General features: G+C 34.8%; 1 protein-coding gene across 1 annotated transcript; it reads right to left on the reverse strand.

The window, feature by feature from the left end:
* Positions 1-2,162: 2,162 nt before the first annotated feature.
* asah1b (N-acylsphingosine amidohydrolase (acid ceramidase) 1b) lies at positions 2,163-18,156 on the reverse strand. The gene is made up of 14 exons (XM_061912863.1): positions 17,989-18,156; positions 17,865-17,911; positions 7,805-7,895; positions 7,656-7,742; positions 7,501-7,579; positions 7,352-7,426; positions 7,225-7,270; positions 5,726-5,870; positions 5,612-5,666; positions 5,460-5,541; positions 5,257-5,388; positions 2,909-3,032; positions 2,779-2,835; positions 2,163-2,505 (listed from the first exon to the last, which is right to left on the reverse strand). Exons 1-14 carry the CDS (start codon positions 18,055-18,057, stop codon positions 2,416-2,418), a joined length of 1,179 nt encoding a protein of 392 aa, XP_061768847.1. The 5' UTR covers positions 18,058-18,156; the 3' UTR covers positions 2,163-2,415.
* Positions 18,157-19,233: the final 1,077 nt, after the last annotated feature.

The raw sequence follows: 19,233 nt of genomic DNA on the forward strand, positions 1-19,233 counted from the left end.
TTAGATATACCCAAAACATTAGGTACTCTTTCAGCCCAAAATATTAGGTAGACTCCAAACTATTAGCTCCATGTGTATCTAAAATATTTACTCTTTAGGCCAGATTGTTAGGTACAAGCTAAAAAGTTGGTCTGCTCTACAGGCCCAAATATTAAGTACACCCAAAACATTAGGTACACTTGCAGCCCAAAATAATAGGTATACTCCAAACTTATTAGCTTTATTTGCAGTTGAAATGTATTATTTTGAGGCCAGATTATTAGGTACACTTGAGGATGAAAAGTTTCACTGCACTGGAGGGCGCAAAGATTTGGGTACATTTGCAGCCTAAATTATTTAGTGCACTCAAATATTTAGACCCAAACTATTACCTTTAAATACAGCTGAAATATGTACTCTAGAAGCCAGAATATTAGGTACACCTGCAGCCAAAAATATTAAGTGCACTCTATTATGTAGACCCAACCTATTACCTTTACTTACAGTTGAAGTATGTACTCTTGAAGATAGAATATTAGGTGCACTTGCAGCCCAATATATTAAGTGCACTCAATAATGTAGACCCAAACTGTTACCTTTACTTACAGTTGAAATATGTACTGTTGTAGCCAAAAATATTAAGTGCACTCAATTATGTAGACCCAACCTAATACCTTTACCTACAGTTGAAATATGTACTCTTGAAGCCAGAAAATTAGGTGCACTTGCAGCCAAAATATTAAGTGCACTCAATTATGTAGACCAAACCTATTACCTTTACTTAGTTGAAATATGTACTCTTGAAGCCAGAATATTAGGTGCACTTGCAGCCAAAATATTAAGTGCACTCAATTATGTAGACCAAACCTATTACCTTTACTTACCGTTGAAGTATGTACTCTTGAAGATAGAATATTAGGTTCACTTGCAGCCCAATATATTAAGTGCACTCAATAATGTAGACCCAAACTGTTACCTTTACTTACAGTTGAAATATGTACTGTTGTAGCCAAAAATATTAAGTGCACTCAATTATGTAGACCCAACCTATTACCTTTACCTACAGTTGAAATATGTACTCTTGAAGCCAGAAAATTAGGTGCACTTGCAGCCAAAATATTAAGTGCACTCAATTATGTAGACCAAACCTATTACCTTTACTTACAGTTGAAATATGTACTCTAAAAGCCAGAATATTAGGTGCACTTGCAGCCACAAATATTAAGCGCACTCAATTATGTAGACCCAAAACTATTACCTTTACTTACAGTTAAAATATGTACTTGTGAAGCCAGAAAGTTAGGTACACCTGCAGCCAAAAATATTAAGTGCACTCAAAATATTAGGTAGACCTAACACTATTAGCTATACTTGCATCTGAAATCTGGGGCCAGATTTTTAGGTACACCTGAGGTTGAATGGTTGGTCTGCACTGGAGGCCTATATATTAGGTACACTTGCAGCCAAAAATTAGTGCACTCAGACTGTTTGTTACCTTTACTTGCAGTTAAAAATGCACTCTTGAGGCTGAAAAGTTGGTCTGCACTGGAGTCACAAATATAAGGTACACCCAAAACATTTGGTACACTTGCAGCCTAAAATATTAGGTAGACTCCAAACTATTAACTGTACTTGCATCTGAAATATGAAGTCTTGGGGCCAGATTTTTAGGTCCACCTGAAGTTGAATAGTTGGTCTGCACTGGAGACCTATACATTAGGTACACTTGAAGCCAAAAATTAGTGCACTCAGACTGTTTGTTACCTTTACTTGCAGTTAAAATGTACTCTTTAGGCCATATATTAGGTACACTTGAGGCTGAAAAGTTGGTCTGCACTGCAGTCACAAATATAAGGTACACTTGCAACCAAAAATATTAAGCGCACTCAAGTGTACATATTACAGCTGAGGTTTACATAATTGAGGACAGAATATTAGGTGCACTTAATCTTAAAACACTCAAAGCCAAAATATTGGGTACTTTAGCCTGTAACAAGGCGGCACACCTATGGCCAAAATATTGAGTGCACTCAAAATTCAAAAGCACACTGAAGTTTTTAGGTGTACACCCAAAATAAGCTTGCAGCGTAAATAAGAGTGTAGTATATTTTTGTGAGAAATCCAGCACCCCCCACAACCCCAAACGGGACAAGCGGTAGAAAATGAATAGATGGAAAATAGAAAAGTGTAGCAATTTCTTTTATTAATGAATCATTAGGAAGTGTATTATTTCATGGTTGGCAGCCCGCACCTGGAACCATCGTGACATGCGCTAACATGCACTTCCCTTTCTCAACTTTCACAATATTAACTTTCATTTAACATTTTGTACACAACACAGTTGAAGATGAGGGGAAAAAGTAACCTGAAGAGAGGTTAAAACGTTTAAGGGATGTGTAGGACGCTGATTGATGGGCTCTGGGGCAGGGGGCGGGGTCACCAGGGCATGCAGGGGCTGGGACAATCTCGGATGTACGACTCCAGCGTGCCCTCCGAGACTTTCATGAGCGTCGTGTACGTGGTCAACTGGACACAAAGATAGTAGTACTTTAATGAGGTATTTTGGGGGGAAAAGTACTTTTAAGAGTAAATATGTGTACTTTTAAAAAGGGAAAAAGTACTTTTATGAGGAAAAAAAGTTATAATGAAAAGGTAAATTTAGGAGTTAAAAAAAGCAATTTTATGGAAAAGCTAAATATTTTTTTCAGAAAAGTTATTTTATGAAAGAAATGTGTTTTTCTTGAAAGAAAACAGTAAATTCATAGGAAAAAAAATCAAACCTAGAAGAGGAAAACTGACCTTGTTGAGCACTGGCTTAGTGGACAGCACGTCGTAAAGCGTCGTCATGGAGATGTTCTGTCAAACAATAACATTCGTAAATCTCCTGACCTATACAAATAGATATAAATAAATGCAAAAAAACATTTACGGTCTGTGTGGTGGCGTTCATGCACTTCATGGCTGGAGTCCTGCGGTCATCCAGGAACAAAGGATCCTTCCAGTGGTCGTAGTTTGTCTCTAACACGTACCAGCGGCCCAACTTCAAGTCGATCCTTAAAAAAAATATTGTAAACTACCGTTTTTCAAAAGAACAACACATGATGTCTGACGTTTTACAATCCGAGTCAGAAGATTGTCATGTGGAGCAATAAAGTTTCACATCATCTTCTCCTTTTAGCACTTTACGGTGTTTGCATGAAACTCAAATGATCAACAGGGAAGTATTTTTAATGCACTTTGTGTTGTTGTACCTTTGGAGGAAAAAGTACATGTCCAAGTATTCACAACACTTTTTCCACATTTTGTTATGGGACAACTGTATTATAAAATTATTTTGTTTTCCCCCCTCAAAATTCCAACTTAAAAAAAAAAAAGTTCAAATATATTAAAATGTAAATATTCACATGTACATTGGACAGCCTGAAGTCTTTTGGAGTATGAATACTTAACATCCCTTCCATTTTTACAGGCTGTGAAAGAAGCCCAAGACAGTGCAGCACTAAAACACTTTATTTGATCATTAATAGTAATTTGCAAGAATGTTGCAATTATATGATAATAGTCGAGATAAAACATAAATTTATTTTCATCTATTGGTTAATTTTACAGACACAACATACATTAACTGACGTTGATTCAAAAGGTTAGTGTAAACTATTTTTAAATTATTATAATGTGAAAAATAAAATTATGGAAAAGTAATTTTTTGGAAACTTAATTTTACAAAACTTATTTTTAGAAATCCCCTATTTTATGACAAAAAAAGGATAAAATAATGCATATTTTTTACATACATAGTAATTTAAAAATAAAATGTTTGATTATATATTACTTAAAAAATATATATATTTAACCAAATATGTTTTTAAAGGATGAAAAAAAATTGTTCCCAAAAAGTACTTTAAAAAAAATGTTTTATTTTATTATGTCAGTTATTCCATATTATGTCAGTTATTCCAGAATTAGCCAAAAGGGTAGTTTAAACTTTATTTTTCAGTGAAAAATAAAACTGAAAAATGTTAATAAAAAAAACAAAACTTTTTATATAGTAATTTTACAAAAATATTTTTTAAATCCCTTATTTTGACAAAAACGGATAAAATAATAATGCTAAAATTGTACATTAATAGAACTTTAAAAAACATATTTTATATGATTATATATGTATTTATTTTAAAGAAAGAAAAAATTATTATTCTTAAAGTACTTTCAAAATGTTTTATTTAATGTATTCCAGAATTAGCCAAAAGCGTAGTTTGAACTTTCTTTTTTTAGTGAAAAAACTCTAAAAAAAAGAAGTTATAAAAAAACCAACCTTTTTATAAAGTAATTTTACAAAAATATTTTTTAAATCCCCTATTTTATGCCAAAAATGGATGAAATAATAATGCAAATATTGTACATTGTACTTTAAAAACATGTTTTACTTGATTATATATTTTAAAGGATGAAAAAAATATTATCAAAGTACTAAAAAGGTGTTTTATATTATGTATGTCTAAATTAGCCAAAAAGATAAGTTTAATCTAAAAAAACATGCTTATTCTCAAAAGGTACTTTAAAAATTGTCTAATTTTATGATGGAATATTAGCCGAAAGGGTAGTTAAAACTATGAAAAAGTTATAAAAAATTTACTTTTATAAAGTAATTTCACAAAACATTTATTTCCCCTATTTTAATGACAAAAACGAATAAAATAATAATGCAAATATTGTTGTATTTGATTATTTCAAAGATGTAAAAAATTTTGTTCTAAAAATTTTATTTTGTATTTCAGAATTAGCCAAAAGCTTAGTTTAAACTTTTTTTCCAGTGAAAAAAGGGTAAAATAATAAATGCAAATATTGTACATACATAGTCATAGTATGTTTGATATCATATTTTAAGGTTGAATAAACAAGATTGTCAAAGTACTTTTAAAAATGTTTTATTTTATTGTGAATTTTAATGCTGAAAACCTGATAATTCTAAAAATTACCATGAATGTTTAATTTTAAAGTGAAGCCAAGTATTTGACCCAACCCTATTTTCTGTTACACAATCTTAAAAAAATAAAACAATGTTATGCAAAAAAAGGATGTGTACTTTTAGGAGGAAGAAGTACTAAAAAGTACTTTTGAGGAAAAATGCAGTACCTTTATGATGAAAAAGTAATTTTGTGAACTAAAGCAGTAATTCATTAAAAAAGCGGTTATTTTTTTTAAAAGAAAAAAGCAGTAATTTTTCAAGAAGAAAAAAGTTGCAATTGTATGAGGGGAGGAAAAGTGTGTTCTTACTCGAGGATGTCGAGGCTGAGGAGTCTTGATCTGGTGATGATGCAGCCTTGACCCGTCATGTTCCCTCCAAGGATGAAGTAGGCCGGCGCCAACAGTTTGGTCTGAGCCAGGCGACCTTTGGCCTCTTCGTAGCTGAGCCACACATAGGAAACGTTAAAGTCACGGCGCCACCGCTGGTCAGAGCGAGTCATTGCGGTGCACACCTGGTTGCGTTTTCCAGCACGGAGCGAGTGAGGAAGCTCATCCACACGCCGTCACGCTTTCCAAGGATCCACTCCAGGATTCCTGCAGGTGCACACGCCATCAGCAGGGCAAGCTCCGCCCCTTTTTGTATCACACACCTGATATTCCTCACCAATGTATCCTCCATCCAGGCTGAAGCGCTCGTTCATGGTCAGCGTGAACGTGTTCTGGCAAAAAGAAAATACTGAATATTTGTAGGAATACATGGAAAAGGTGCGAGACTGACAGGTTTGATGCCGGTCAGCATGCCGACGTATCCTGCAAAGCTGGTGGACTTGAAGACGCTCTGCTTGTTTCTCTGGAAGTCCACGTTGACAACTAAAGGCTTCAGCAGCTCGCTCACAACCCAGGACTTGTTCTGCATGTCCCACCTTGTGTCAGACACCACAACAACCGGGTGGAAATATTAGGAATGTAGCACATCATAAAAATGCTGATAATTGGGCAACAATTTACAACTCAAGATATATTCAAAAAACAAAACACCGCAATTCTTAACAGAAAATAATAACCATATTACTATAAGTTTTTAAGGTGTCATACTACATAACACATTTTATTTACAAGGTTGCTGTACAGCTATAAAAAGAAGTTAAATTACAATCCAATATTTAAAAATGTAAGTATAAATAAAACTTGCAGCAGAAAAACAATGGGGAGGAAAAGTGATATGAATTTATATATATCAAAAAAATTCTACACATTTTTATGAAAAAAATTATAAAAAGGCATACATTTACAAAAAATTGTCTGGATTACAAAAAATAAATCGCAAGTAATTAAAAAAATTGGGCCAAGTTTCAAACGTATAAAGATACATACATACATACATATATATATACACATATATGTGTGTGAGTGGGGAAAAAGAACATTTTAAGTATTTTTTTTAACAGAGAAATAGAAAATATTAAGATGCATGTATTTTTTTTACATACGTTAGTTACCGATTATCAAGAATAAAATCAGATTTAAAGAAATCTGAAGAAAAACTAAGTCCTAATTGTATGTATCTGTACATATTTTGGAAACATTTTAAGTAACACTTTGACAAGGATTTTTTTGGGGGGGTAACAAAAACTTGAGAAGGAAAAGGAAATGCATTGCATTTTGGGAATTTTTTTTTATTTTCAAAATTACCTTAAAAAAAATAAATAAAAAAAGAGGTAATTTGTGTAACATTTTACTTTTCAAAATTGTTTTTGGAGACAAAAAGTTAAAAAAAGGAAAATACTTTTTCACGTACAGTATTTCTAAAAAAAAATTTTACTTTTGAAAGATGAGTACTATTTTTTGATATATTTTCCAATTAGGAAAAAAAAGTGATTTCAACAAAAAAGATAAAATTTTTTTTTTTTTTACACAAGATATTTTACAATTTACTCAAAAAAAAATCTGAATAAAAAACATTAAAGAACAGTCCATTTTTTTTAGAAGTATAAATACATTTTGGCAGGAAAAAACTTGCAACGTTATCTAAATATTTTCAAAATCACTTTCCAAAATGAGAAATCGAGAAAAAATGATGATATTCTATTTTGTTAATCTAAATTTAGTATTCTATTTTAATGATCTACATTTAGCGTTAAATTAAATATGGATATATTTCTCCCCCCAAAAAGTTCTGTGAAATGATCTGTGAAAAGGCAAATTATCAGACAAAAAATCTTTTAAAAGGGGAATTTATTCTTATTTACTGTATTTTTGTTTAAAAGCGTTTCTTACCCCATAAATAATCCAAAATCCAGATTGCGAGCATGCAGTAGGTTTCCTGAGAAGACAAAACATCGGAAGCTTTTCAAAATAACGGAGGCTTATTATCCTTTTTTTCTATATTTGCTGCCGTGTTCACCTTTCGCGTCTTCCGCGATGACCGACGTGCAGACAGTGAAGACCTCGTAGAAGATGTTGAACAAGACCACCTCCCCTAGACCACCAACCAACATGACGCGGTTCAGTTCCAGGGTCAATCAGAAACATTGATTTGTAGCGTTTGTTTACCCAGGGGAATTCCTGAGGCTGCTGCTATTCCTTTGATTTCATCGCCAAACGGGTAAGGAAGTGTGTCCGCCATAAAAGGCTGCGCAAAAAAACCCATTAGAATTAAACATGCAAAAAATAAAAAGGTGTCTTCTGGAGAAGAAAGTGAGTCTGACCAGCGTGATGTCCACCAGGTCGATTAGCTTCCCGTCAGGAACGAAGGCATTCGCCAAGTCTTTGATGGCCTGGACCATGGCGACCAGCTTGTATAGAATACAATCATGAAATATTATAGCCCAACAAAAATATTATTATCATCGTTTACCTCGGTCTTTTTCTCAGTGATCACAGCTGTCCATCGGTTCTTTGGCGGTAAGTCCAGGTCCAACGTGTACCAGCTGACCGCCCCTTTAAACCTGGATAAAACATGTCAATAATTTTAATTACATATCTCTTTTTTGCCTCTTTTTGTCTTATGATTTTTTTTAACATGAAGTAGTTAATTTACAGCATTCATGAGTACATTATTTCCAACTAGAAGAAGCAATTCCTGAAGGAATGCTCCCAATGTTGAAATTGAAGTGAAATACTGACAGAATGTAGTATGAATGTAAGAATGCTTTGAATTTCCAGGAAAAACGAAATTTGGTTTGGAACTTGGGAGGGTGTTAGTTTGAATGCCCAGGATGAGTGGAATGTGTTGATGTTGGAATGGTTTGAATAAGTTGAAAAATGTGGGAATTGGTCAACTTGGAAAAATGCCCCATTCAGTTCAATGGGAACTTCCTGGAATTTTGGCAAAAGCAGGATTTTTGGAAAATGATATGTCCTGAATGAGCTGAATTGGTTGGTGTTGGAATTGTTTAAAATCGGGCAAGAAATGTTGGAAGTAGTAAAATGGTATTAGGGGATTTCGGGAAAATCTGGAATTTTTTTTTTACTTGGAAAAAGGGTAGTTTAAATTCCCAGAATGTTGGAATGGGTTGAAGAATGTGGGTATTGTGGAAGTTTGAAAAGTGGCCAATTCATTTCAATGGGAATTTCGGGAAAATCTGGAATTTTTTGGAAAATGGTAAAAAACTTCAATGGTCTGAATTTTCCAAATCCGTCGAGAAATGTTGAAGTAGTAACATGTTAAATTGAGAAATTCTATTACGGAATTCCTGGAATATTGGAAAAACGGGGAATTTTTGTTTTCAAAAAACAACTTTGTTTTTTGTCCGAATTAAGAGGAATGTTTTGACGGTGGAACGGTTGAAATGCGTTGAAAAATGTGGAAGGAGTAGTTGCCAGAAAATAGGGTGTTGGAAAAGCAGGAATTCTGGAAAATCCTGGAATTTTTTTTAACTTGGAAAAAAGAGTAGTTTGAATTTTAGAATATGTTGAGGGGGAATGGTTTGAATAGGTTAAATAAATGTGGGAACTGTGGAAGTTGGAAAAAATGGCCAACTCATTTCAATGGGAATTTCCAAAACATTTGGGTATTTTGTGAAAATATGGAATTTTTGGGAAAATGGTAAAAAAACCAAAAAAAACATTGAATGGTCTGAATGAGTTGAAATGGTTGGTGTTGGAATTGTTTAAAATCGGGCAAGAAATGTTGATGTAGTAAAATGGTATTGGGGATTACGGGAAAATCTAGAATTTTTTTTGAACCTGGAAAAAGGGTAGTTTAAATTCCCAGAATGGTGGAATGGTTTGAATGGGTTGAAGAATGTGGGAATTGTGGAAGTTTGAAAAGTGGCCAATTCATTTCAATGGGAATTTCAGGAAAATCTGGAATTTTTTTGGAAAATGGTAAAAAACTTCAATGGTTGGAATGAGTTAAAATGGTTGGTGTTGGAATTTTCCAAATCTGTCGAGAAATGAAGTAGTAACATGTTAAATTGAGAAATTATATTACGGAATTCCTGGAATTTTGGAAAAACGGGGAATTTTTGTTTTCAAAAAACAACTTTGTTTTTTGGCCGGAGTAAGAGGAATGTTTTGATGGTGGAACGATTGAAATGCAATGAAAAATGTGGAAGGAGTAGTTGCCAGAAAATAGGGTGGAAATAGGGTTTTGAGAAAAGCAGGAATTCTGGAAAATCCTGGAATTTTTTTGAACTTGGAAAAAGAGTAGTTTGAATTTTGGAATATGTTGAAGGTGGAATGGTTTGAATAGGTTAAAGAAATGTGGAAACTGTGGAAGTTGGAAAAAATGGCCAACTCATTTCAATGGGAAGTTCCAAAACATTTGGGTATTTTGTGAAAATCTGGAATTTCTTTGAAAATGGTAAATCAACAACAACAACAAAAAACCTTGAATGGTTTGAATGAGTTGAAATGGTTGGTGTTGGAATTTTCCAAATCCGTCGAGAAACGTTGAAGTAGTAACATTGAAATGAGAAATTGTATTACGGGATTTCAGAAAAATCGGGATTTTTTCCAGTTCAAAACACAACTTTGTTTTTTGTCCTGATTAAGAGGAATGTTTTAACGGTGGAACGGTTGAAATGCGTTGAAAAATGTGGAAGAAGTAGTCGCCAGGAAAAAAAGAGTGGAAATAGGGCTTTGGAAAAGCAGGAATTCTGGAAAATCCTGGAATTTTTTGGAACTTGGAAAAAGGGAAGTTTGGATTACCAGAATGGTGGATTGTGTTGAAGGGGGAATGGTTTGAATGGAATGAAGAATGTGGGGATTGTGGAAGTTTGAAAAATTGGCCAACTCATTTCAATGGGAATTTCGGGAAAATCTGGATTTTTTTTGAAAATGGTAAAAAAACAACAACAACCTTCAATGAGTTGAAATGGTTGGTGTTGGAATTTTCCAAATCCGTCAAGAAAGGTTGAAGTAGTAACATGTTGAATTGAGAAATTGTATTACAGAATTCCTGGAATTTCGGAAAAAAATGGGAATTTTTCCAGGTCAAAAATTAACTTTGTTTTTTGTCCTGATTAAGAGGAATGTTTTGATGGTGGAACGGTTGAAATGTGTTGGAAAATGTGGAAGGAGAAGTAGCCAGAAAAAAAACGTGGAAATAGGGCTTCGGAAAAGCAGGAATTCTGGAAAATTCTGGAATTTTTGGAACTTGGAAAAGGGTAGTTTGAATTTCCGAATGGCAGAATTTGTTGAAAGAGGAATGGTTTGAAGAATGTGGGTATTGTGGAAGTTTGAAAAATGGCCAATTAATTTCAATGGGAATTTCCAAAACATTTGGGAATTTCGGGAAAAGCGATAATTTTTTTGAAAATTGTAAAAAACTTGAATCGTCTGAATGAGTTGAAATGGTTGGTTTTGAAATTTTTCAAATCTGTCGAGAAATGTTGAAGTACAGAGGAAATGAGAAAGTGTTTGAGAATTCCTGGAATTTCGGAAAAACAAGGATTTTTTCTAGTTCAAAAAACAACTAGTTTTTTATCGTGATTAAGAGGAAAGTTTTGACGGCAGAACGGTTGAAATGCGTTGAAAAATGTGGAAGAAGTAGTCGCCAGAAAAAAAAGAGTGGAAATAGGGCTTTGGAAAAGCAGGAATTCTCGAAAATCCTGGAATTTTTTGGAACTTGGAAAAAGGGAAGTTTGGATTTCCAGAATGGTGGAATGTGTTGAAGGGGGAATGGTTTAAATGGAATGAAGAATGTGGAAGTTTGAAAAATTGGCCAACTCATTTCAATGGGAATTTCCAAAACATTTGGGAATTTCGGAAAAATCTGGAATTTTTTTGAAAATGGTAAAAAAACAACAACAACCTTCAATCAGTTCATATGGTTGGTGTTGGAATTTTCCAAATCCGTCGAGAAATGTTGAAGTAGTAACATGTTGAATTGAGAAATTGTATTACAGAATTCCTGGAATTTCGGAAAAACTGGGGAATTTTTCCAGTTCAAACATCAACTTTGTTTTTTGTCCTGATTAAGAGGAATGTTTTGACGGTGGAACGGTTGAAATGTGTTGGAAAATGTGGAAGGAGAAGTCGCCAGAAAAAAGGGTGTAATTAGGGCTTTGGAAAAGCAGGAATTCTGGAAAACCCTGGAATTTTTTTGAACTTGGAAAAGGTAAGTTTGAATTTCCAGAATGGCTGAATGTGTTGAAAGATGAATGGTTTGAAGAATGTGAGTATTGTGGATGTTTGAAAAATGGCCAATTCCTTTCAATGGGAATTTCCAAAACATTTGGGAATTTCGGGAAAAGCGATATTTTTTTTGAAAATGGTAAAAAACTTGCATTGTCTGAATGAGTTGAAATAGTTGGTGTTGAAATTTTTCAAATCCGTCCAGAAATGTTGAAGTATAGAAGAAATGAGAAAGTGTTTTAGATAATTCCTGGAATTTCGGAAAAACAAGGAATTTTTCCAGTTAAAAAAAACACTCGTTTTTTTATTCTGATTAAGAGGAATGTTTTGACGGCAGAACGCTTGAAGTGGGTTGAAAAATGTGGAAGAAGTAGTCGCCAGAAAAAAAAGAGTGGAAATAGGGCTTTGGAAAAGCAGGAATTCTCGAAAATCCTGGAATTTTTTGGAACTTGGAAAAAGGGAAGTTTGGATTTCCAGAATGGTGGAATGTGTTGAAGGGGGAATGGTTTAAATGGAATGAAGAATGTGGAAGTTTGAAAAATTGGCCAACTCATTTCAATGGGAATTTCCAAAACATTTGGGAATTTCGGAAAAATCTGGAATTTTTTTGAAAATGGTAAAAAAACAACAACAACCTTCAATCAGTTCATATGGTTGGTGTTGGAATTTTCCAAATCCGTCGAGAAATGTTGAAGTAGTAACATGTTGAATTGAGAAATTGTATTACAGAATTCCTGGAATTTCGGAAAAACTGGGGAATTTTTCCAGTTCAAACATCAACTTTGTTTTTTGTCCTGATTAAGAGGAATGTTTTGACGGTGGAACGGTTGAAATGTGTTGGAAAATGTGGAAGGAGAAGTCGCCAGAAAAAAGGGTGTAATTAGGGCTTTGGAAAAGCAGGAATTCTGGAAAACCCTGGAATTTTTTTGAACTTGGAAAAGGTAAGTTTGAATTTCCAGAATGGCTGAATGTGTTGAAAGATGAATGGTTTGAAGAATGTGAGTATTGTGGATGTTTGAAAAATGGCCAATTCCTTTCAATGGGAATTTCCAAAACATTTGGGAATTTCGGGAAAAGCGATATTTTTTTTGAAAATGGTAAAAAACTTGCATTGTCTGAATGAGTTGAAATGGTTGGTGTTGAAATTTTTCAAATCCGTCCAGAAATGTTGAAGTATAGAAGAAATGAGAAAGTGTTTTAGATAATTCCTGGAATTTCGGAAAAACAAGGAATTTTTCCAGTTAAAAAAACCACTCGTTTTTTTATTCTGATTAAGAGGAATGTTTTGACGGCAGAACGCTTGAAGTGGGTTGAAAAATGTGGAAGGAGAAGTCGCCAGAAAAAAGGGTGGAAATAGGGCTTCGGAAAAGCAGGAATTCTGGAAAATCCCGGAATTTTTTGAACTTGGAAAAGGGTAGTTTGAATTTCCAGAATGGTTGGATGTGTTGAAAGAGGAATGGTTTGAAGAATGTGGGAATTGTGGAAGTTTGAAAAATGGCCAATTCATTTCATTGGGAATTTCCAAAACAGTTGGGGATTTCAGGAAAAGCGATAATTTTTTTGAAAATTGTAAAAAACTTGAATCGTCTGAATGAGTTGAAATGGTTGGTTTTGAAATTTTTCAAATCTGTCGAGAAATGTTGAAGTATAGAGGAAATGAGAAAGTGTTTTAGAGAATTCCTGGAATTTCGGAAAAACAAGGAATTTTTCCAGTTCAAAAAACAACTTGTTTTTTATCCTGATTAAGAGGAATGTTTTGACGGCAGAACGCTTGAAGTGGGTTGAAAAATGTGGAAGGAGTAGTTGCCAGAAAAAAATGGGTGGAAATAGGGCTTTGGAAAAGCAGGAATTCTGGGAAATCCTGGAATTTTTTGGAACTTGGAAAAAGGGAAGTTTGAATTTCCAGAATGGTGGAATGTGTGAATTGTGGACGTTTGAAAAGTGGCCAATTCATTTTTGAATGGGGAAAATGTCCTGGAAAACCTGGAATTCAGGGAAATCTGGGAATTTTTGCAATTTGTCAAGGGAAAGCCTGCGATTCCCGAATAAGTTGAACAGTTTCAAGTTGGAACGGTTTGAATTGGGTGAAAAAAGTTGAAGGTAAAGCGCGACAAAATCTGGAGAAGAAGAATAAATAGATGAATTTTGGTTTTGATTGATTGATTGATACTTTTATTAGTAGATTGCACAGTTCAGTACATATTCCGTACAATTGACCACTAAATGGTAACACCCCAATAAGTTTTTCAACTTGTTAAGTCGGGGTCCACGTTAATCAATTCATGGTATAGGAACCATATGTGTCACATCAGTATTACTTCTTGTTTTAAGTTTCTAAGATGTTGCGTTCAGGTACTAGGGTGTGTTCGTTCACTTTTGTCTAAAAGCGCCATATGTAGCTCAGGGCATACTTAAATGATTTGGCTAGGGCGCTGTCACGCCAAATTTCTTCCCCCTTAAAAAAACCTTTCCCCCCCATTTACTTCCGGGGTCATGATTAATACAGACGTTTTGTTAACGCTATATTCAAAAAAAATTAAAAAACAATTTACAAACACAAGCTATGGGATGACGTGAGAGGAAACGTGACCCCGGAAGTAAGCCTTTAGTCACTCTGCAGAAAAAGGCCATCAGGATTGTTTCCAATGTTCACTACAGACATCATTCAAATCCACTATTTATGGACTTAAAGCAACTTAATTCAAACTCTCCACCATGGGTGCCCGAGCTTTCAGCCGCACTGCCCCACATCTTTGAAACTCATTACCACCAGACCTTCGCAACTTGGACTCATTATCCCTCTTCAAGTTTTTTTTTTTTTTTTTTTCTCATGATACTATTTCCATGAGCACTTGTGGTAACGGTGTGGCTATGTATGTGTGTAGTGTGCATATGTATGTATATATTTATCATTTATTTATATACACATTCATTAAGTTTGTACATAGAGTGAACAAGGAAGTTCGAGCTCAGAGTAATTTATGATTTAAAGAAAAGGGGTGGGATTAAATAAGTGTATACTTCTTCTCACTCCTTTTCAAATATGTAAAAAAAATAAAAATAAAAAGTCGAATGCTCGTTTGTTTTTTTTTGTTTTTTATTCTCCATTGTTTTCATTTTGTTATAATAGCCGCTAAGGCTATAGCACTGTATTAGATCATGCTTGCTCTTGTTTTTTTTTTTTTTTTGCATATTTGAAATAAAAATATATCAATCAATCAATCAATCTAAGACTCAAAACACACCTATACTGGACTGCTTATTCTTTGTAATCATTCTATCTTATCTTTGTTGTTTTTATCCAATTTGATTTTATTGTTTTGATTTTGTACGGTGACCTTGAGTGCCCAGAAAGGCGTCTTATAAATAAAATGTATTATATATATATATATGAAATACTTGACTTGGTGACTCTAGCTGTAAATATACTCCTCCCCTCTTAACCACGCCCCTGCCCCACCCCCCCGAAATCGGAGGTCTCAAGGTTGGCAAGTATGATTCCAACACAATTCTAATAGTCAAAACATATGAAATAGACACCAAGTTTACATTTGTAGCTCATCTGTTTCTAATGTTAGAGACAAAAGGTATCACAAGTGGGGGCCAAATTTGATTGGCCGGTGTGGTGACCCCAAAGGTCACCGGCGCCGTGGCTAAATCATTTAGATAGATAGATAGATAGTACTTTATTGATTCCTTCGGGAGAGTTCCTTCAGGAAAATTTAAATTCCAGCAGCAGTGTACATAGTTGAGATCTATTTAAAAAAAAAAAAAAAAAAAATTAAAAAAAAGGAAACAATAAATAATGGGGGGTTTAAAAAGGAAACAAAATAGAGAAATATTACAAAAAGAATAAAAACAATGGGAATAACAATATAACAGTAAAATAAGAATATAACAAGACAAAGTAGGCAGTAGTGACCATGTTATGAAAAAGTATTGCACTGTTAATGTTTTGCATCCCCTGTCATCCTAATACCCCCCGTCCCCCGTCCCAGAGAGGAGTTGTACAGTCTAATGGCGTGTGGGACAAAGGAGTTCTTGAGTCTATTAGTCCTGCACTTGGGATGAAGCAGTCTAGCACTGAACAGGCTCCTCTGGCTACTGATAACGCTATGCAGAGGGTGACTGGCATCATCCAGGATGCTCACTAGTTTGTCCACAGTCCTCTTCTCTGCCACCGTCACCAGTGAGTCCAGTTTCATTCCCATTGTAGAACCGGCCCGCCTGATCACTTTCTCAAGTCTGGAGCTGTCCTTCTTAGATGTACTGCCCCCCCAGCACACTACCATGTAGAACAGAACACTGGCAACCACAGACTGGTAGTACATCCACAGGAGTTTTCTACAAATGTTGAAGGAGTGCAGTCTCCTGAGGAAGTACAGCCTGCTCTGTCCTTTCTTGTACTGGTGGGTCCGTGTTAACAGTCCAGTCCAGCTTATTTAAGTATGCCCTGAACTACACCTGTGCCAAATTTGGCTCTTTTAGACATAAGTGAACAAAAATATCCCTAAGGGCCTCCACTATACCGTTTAAAGGCCTACTGAAACCCACTACTAGCCACCACGCAGTCTGATAGTTTATATATCAATGATGAAATATTAACATTGCAACACATGCCAATACGGCCTTTTTAGTTTACTAAATTACAATTTTAAATTTCCCGGGAGTTTCGTCTTGGAAACGTCGTGTAATAATGACGTGTACGCAGGACGTCCCGGGTTTTTAGGAAGTATTAGCGCTGCGCACACACACAGCTAAAAGTCGTCTGCTTTAACGGCATAATTTTACAGTATTTTGGACATCAGTGTTGCTGAATCTTTTGCAATTTGTTCAATTAATATTGGAGAAGTCGAAGTAGAAAGATGGAGTTGGGAAGCTTTAGCCTTTAGCCACACAAACACACGGTGATTCCTTGTTTAAAATTCCTGGAGGTGAAACTTTCCTATGGATCAGAGCGCGGTCAAGAGAACATGGATCCCTACCGAATGTCAACCAGCAGGTTTCGGTGAGAAATTTGTGGTTAAAAAGTCAGTTCTTACCGGAGAAAAGTTGAGCTTGTGCCATCCATAGCTGCCGTCGACTCCCCTGAGACACTGCGCGTCAAGACACCCGTGGACACACCCCTCCGACTATCAGGTACTATTTAACTCACTAAAACACTAGCAACACAATACAAAGATAAGGGATTTCCCAGAATTATCCTAGTAAATGTGTCTAAAAACATCGGAATCCGTCCCAATGCAATCGCGTTTTTTTTTTTTTAAACTTTTTTTTTTTTCTTCTATCAAACAAGAATCTTTCATCCTCGCTCAAATTAATGGGGAAAATGTTTTCTCGGTCGGAATAGCTGTTTTTGTTGGAGGCTCTGTCACGCCAAATTTCTTCTCTCTACAACCCCCCCCCCCCATTTACTTCCGGGGTCATGATTAATAAAGACGTTTTGTTAATGCTGTATTATAAAAATATAACGCTATATTATAAAAATACAGACGTTTTGTTAACGCTGTATTATAAAAAAAATTTAAAAAACAATTTACAAACACAAGCTATGGGATGACATAAGAGGAAACGTGACCCCGGAAGTAAATGCGTCATCCCATAGCTTGTGTTTGTAAATTGCTTTTTAAATTTTTTTATAATATAGCGTTAAAAAAACGTCTGTATTTTTATAATATAGCGTTATATTTTTATAATATATCGTTAAAAAACGTCTATTAATCATGAGCCCAGAAGTAAATGGGGGGGGGGGGGGGGTTTGTAGGGGGAAGAAATTTGGCGTGACAGCTCCCATTAAAATCAATGTGAATATGTGAGGAGCCCCCACACGTGTGACGTCATCGTCTGCGACTTCCGGTACAGGCAGGGCTTTATCTCTTCGCACCGAAAGTTGCGAACTTTATCGTGGATGTTCTTTACTAAATCCTTTCAGCAAAAATATTGGCAATATCGCGAAATGATCAAGTATGACACATAGAATGGACCAGCTATCCCTGTTTAAATAAGAACATCTCATTTCAGTAGGCCTTTAAAATTGTTTATAGCAGTTCTTGCAATCTAGCGCCATTTCTAAATTATTTAAAAAAATATCACACGACCTAAGAAAACAATAATCAACCTTAAGAACGCATTATTTTGTAATTTGCCTTTATATACGAGTCAAATCATTACATAAATCCACTCATTATCTGAGAATGAAACGCGCACCTTGAACTAATCATTGAAACACTGTGGATAACAGACAGCATTTGAACGCAACCCAGTTACGAAACAAATGCTTTTTGTTGTGAGCATTTCTTTACAATATGAATATTTATCACAAGATTGTGACTTACGTGGGGCCACTCGGCGGATACATTCCCGCCCTGCAGTCTTCCGTATACTGTGCGAAAGATGATATTAAATGTTTTACACGATAAAATGAAATATTGTATAAGAAATAGCACCAATGTGACTTACCGGTGGTATAAACTGTGCCGATGTGAGCGTGAATAAAGTAGCTAAAGGGAGAAACCGCAGGCAGGACATTTTGTTGATTTGACAACAGCCGAACACAAAATGTGAGAAATTCAATTGCGAGGCTTGCTTGTTTTCTTGTGACACCACGCTGACTTACTTTCAACCAAAATAGGGGGCAACCGGAAGTGGATGCCGACGAGTTAAACTTCAATGACGCAACAAATACTTATACAACAAAACATAATTGGGGTTTTAATTGATGAATTACACGCATGCACTCTTTATTACGAAATAAGTGTACAAGTCTGACATAAGTGATATCGATGTGAATAATAAACACCCCTACAAACAAGCAGAAGTAGAAGTTGGTTCGTTCCAACACAGAAGTGCAGCGTTGTCAGGCAATGATTTTTGTCGGAGAAACTTTGCGCTTTGTTTCACAATATGTTGCATTCATTGAGTGACTTAAAGACACTTTAATCAGGGTTCACCAACTCGGTGCCCGCGGGCAGCAGGTAGCCCGTAAGGACCAGATGAGTGGCCCGCTGGCCTGTTCTAAAAATAGCTCACATAGCAACACTTACCAGTGAGCTGCCTCTATTTTTTAAAATTTTATTTATTTTCTAGCAAGCTGGTCTCGCTTTGCTCGACATTTTTAATTCTAAGAGAGACAAAACTCAAGTAGAATTTGAAAATCCAAGAAAACATTTCAAAGACTTGGTCTTCACTTGTTTAAAATAACTTCATTATTTTTTTTAAACTTTGCTTCTTATAACTATCCGAAAGACAGTTTTAAACAAAAAAATACCTTAAAAATGATTTTAGGATTTTTAAACACATATACCTTTTAAATTCCTTCCTCTTCTTTCCTGACATTTTTAATCAATGTTCAAGTAAATGTATTTGTTTTATTGTAAAGAATAATAAATACATTTTAATTTAATTCTTCACTTTTGCTTGTGTTTTTTCGACAGAGAATATTTGTGAAATATTTCTTCAAACTTATGATTAAAATAAAAAAAATATATATTCTGGAAAATCTAGAAAATCCGTAAAATCAAATTTCAATCTTATTTCAAATTCTTTTGAATTTCTTTTAACATTCTTGTTGTGGAAAATCTAGAAGAAATAATGATTTGTCTTTGTTAGAAATATAGCTTGGTCCAATTTGTTATATATTCTAACAAAGTGCAGACTGGATTTTAACCTATTTAAAACATGTCATCAAAATTCTAAAATTAATCT

Source organism: Nerophis ophidion, linkage group LG01 (genome assembly GCF_033978795.1).
Source record: "Nerophis ophidion isolate RoL-2023_Sa linkage group LG01, RoL_Noph_v1.0, whole genome shotgun sequence".
In the NCBI taxonomy this organism is placed as follows: domain Eukaryota; kingdom Metazoa; phylum Chordata; class Actinopteri; order Syngnathiformes; family Syngnathidae; genus Nerophis; species Nerophis ophidion.

Bases quoted from the DNA above. Each gene is read 5' to 3' on its own strand.
- asah1b (XM_061912863.1), bottom strand. From the start codon at position 18,057: ATGTCCTGCCTGCGGTTTCTCCCTTTAGCTACTTTATTCACGCTCACA. The intron at 5,389-5,459 runs GTGTGCACCGCA...TGTGTGGCTCAG, and splicing joins GTGCTGGAAAACGCAACCAG to CTACGAAGAGGCCAAAGGTC. The intron at 2,836-2,908 runs GTAAATGTTTTT...ATTGTTTGACAG, and splicing joins TGAACGCCACCACACAGACC to AACATCTCCATGACGACGCT.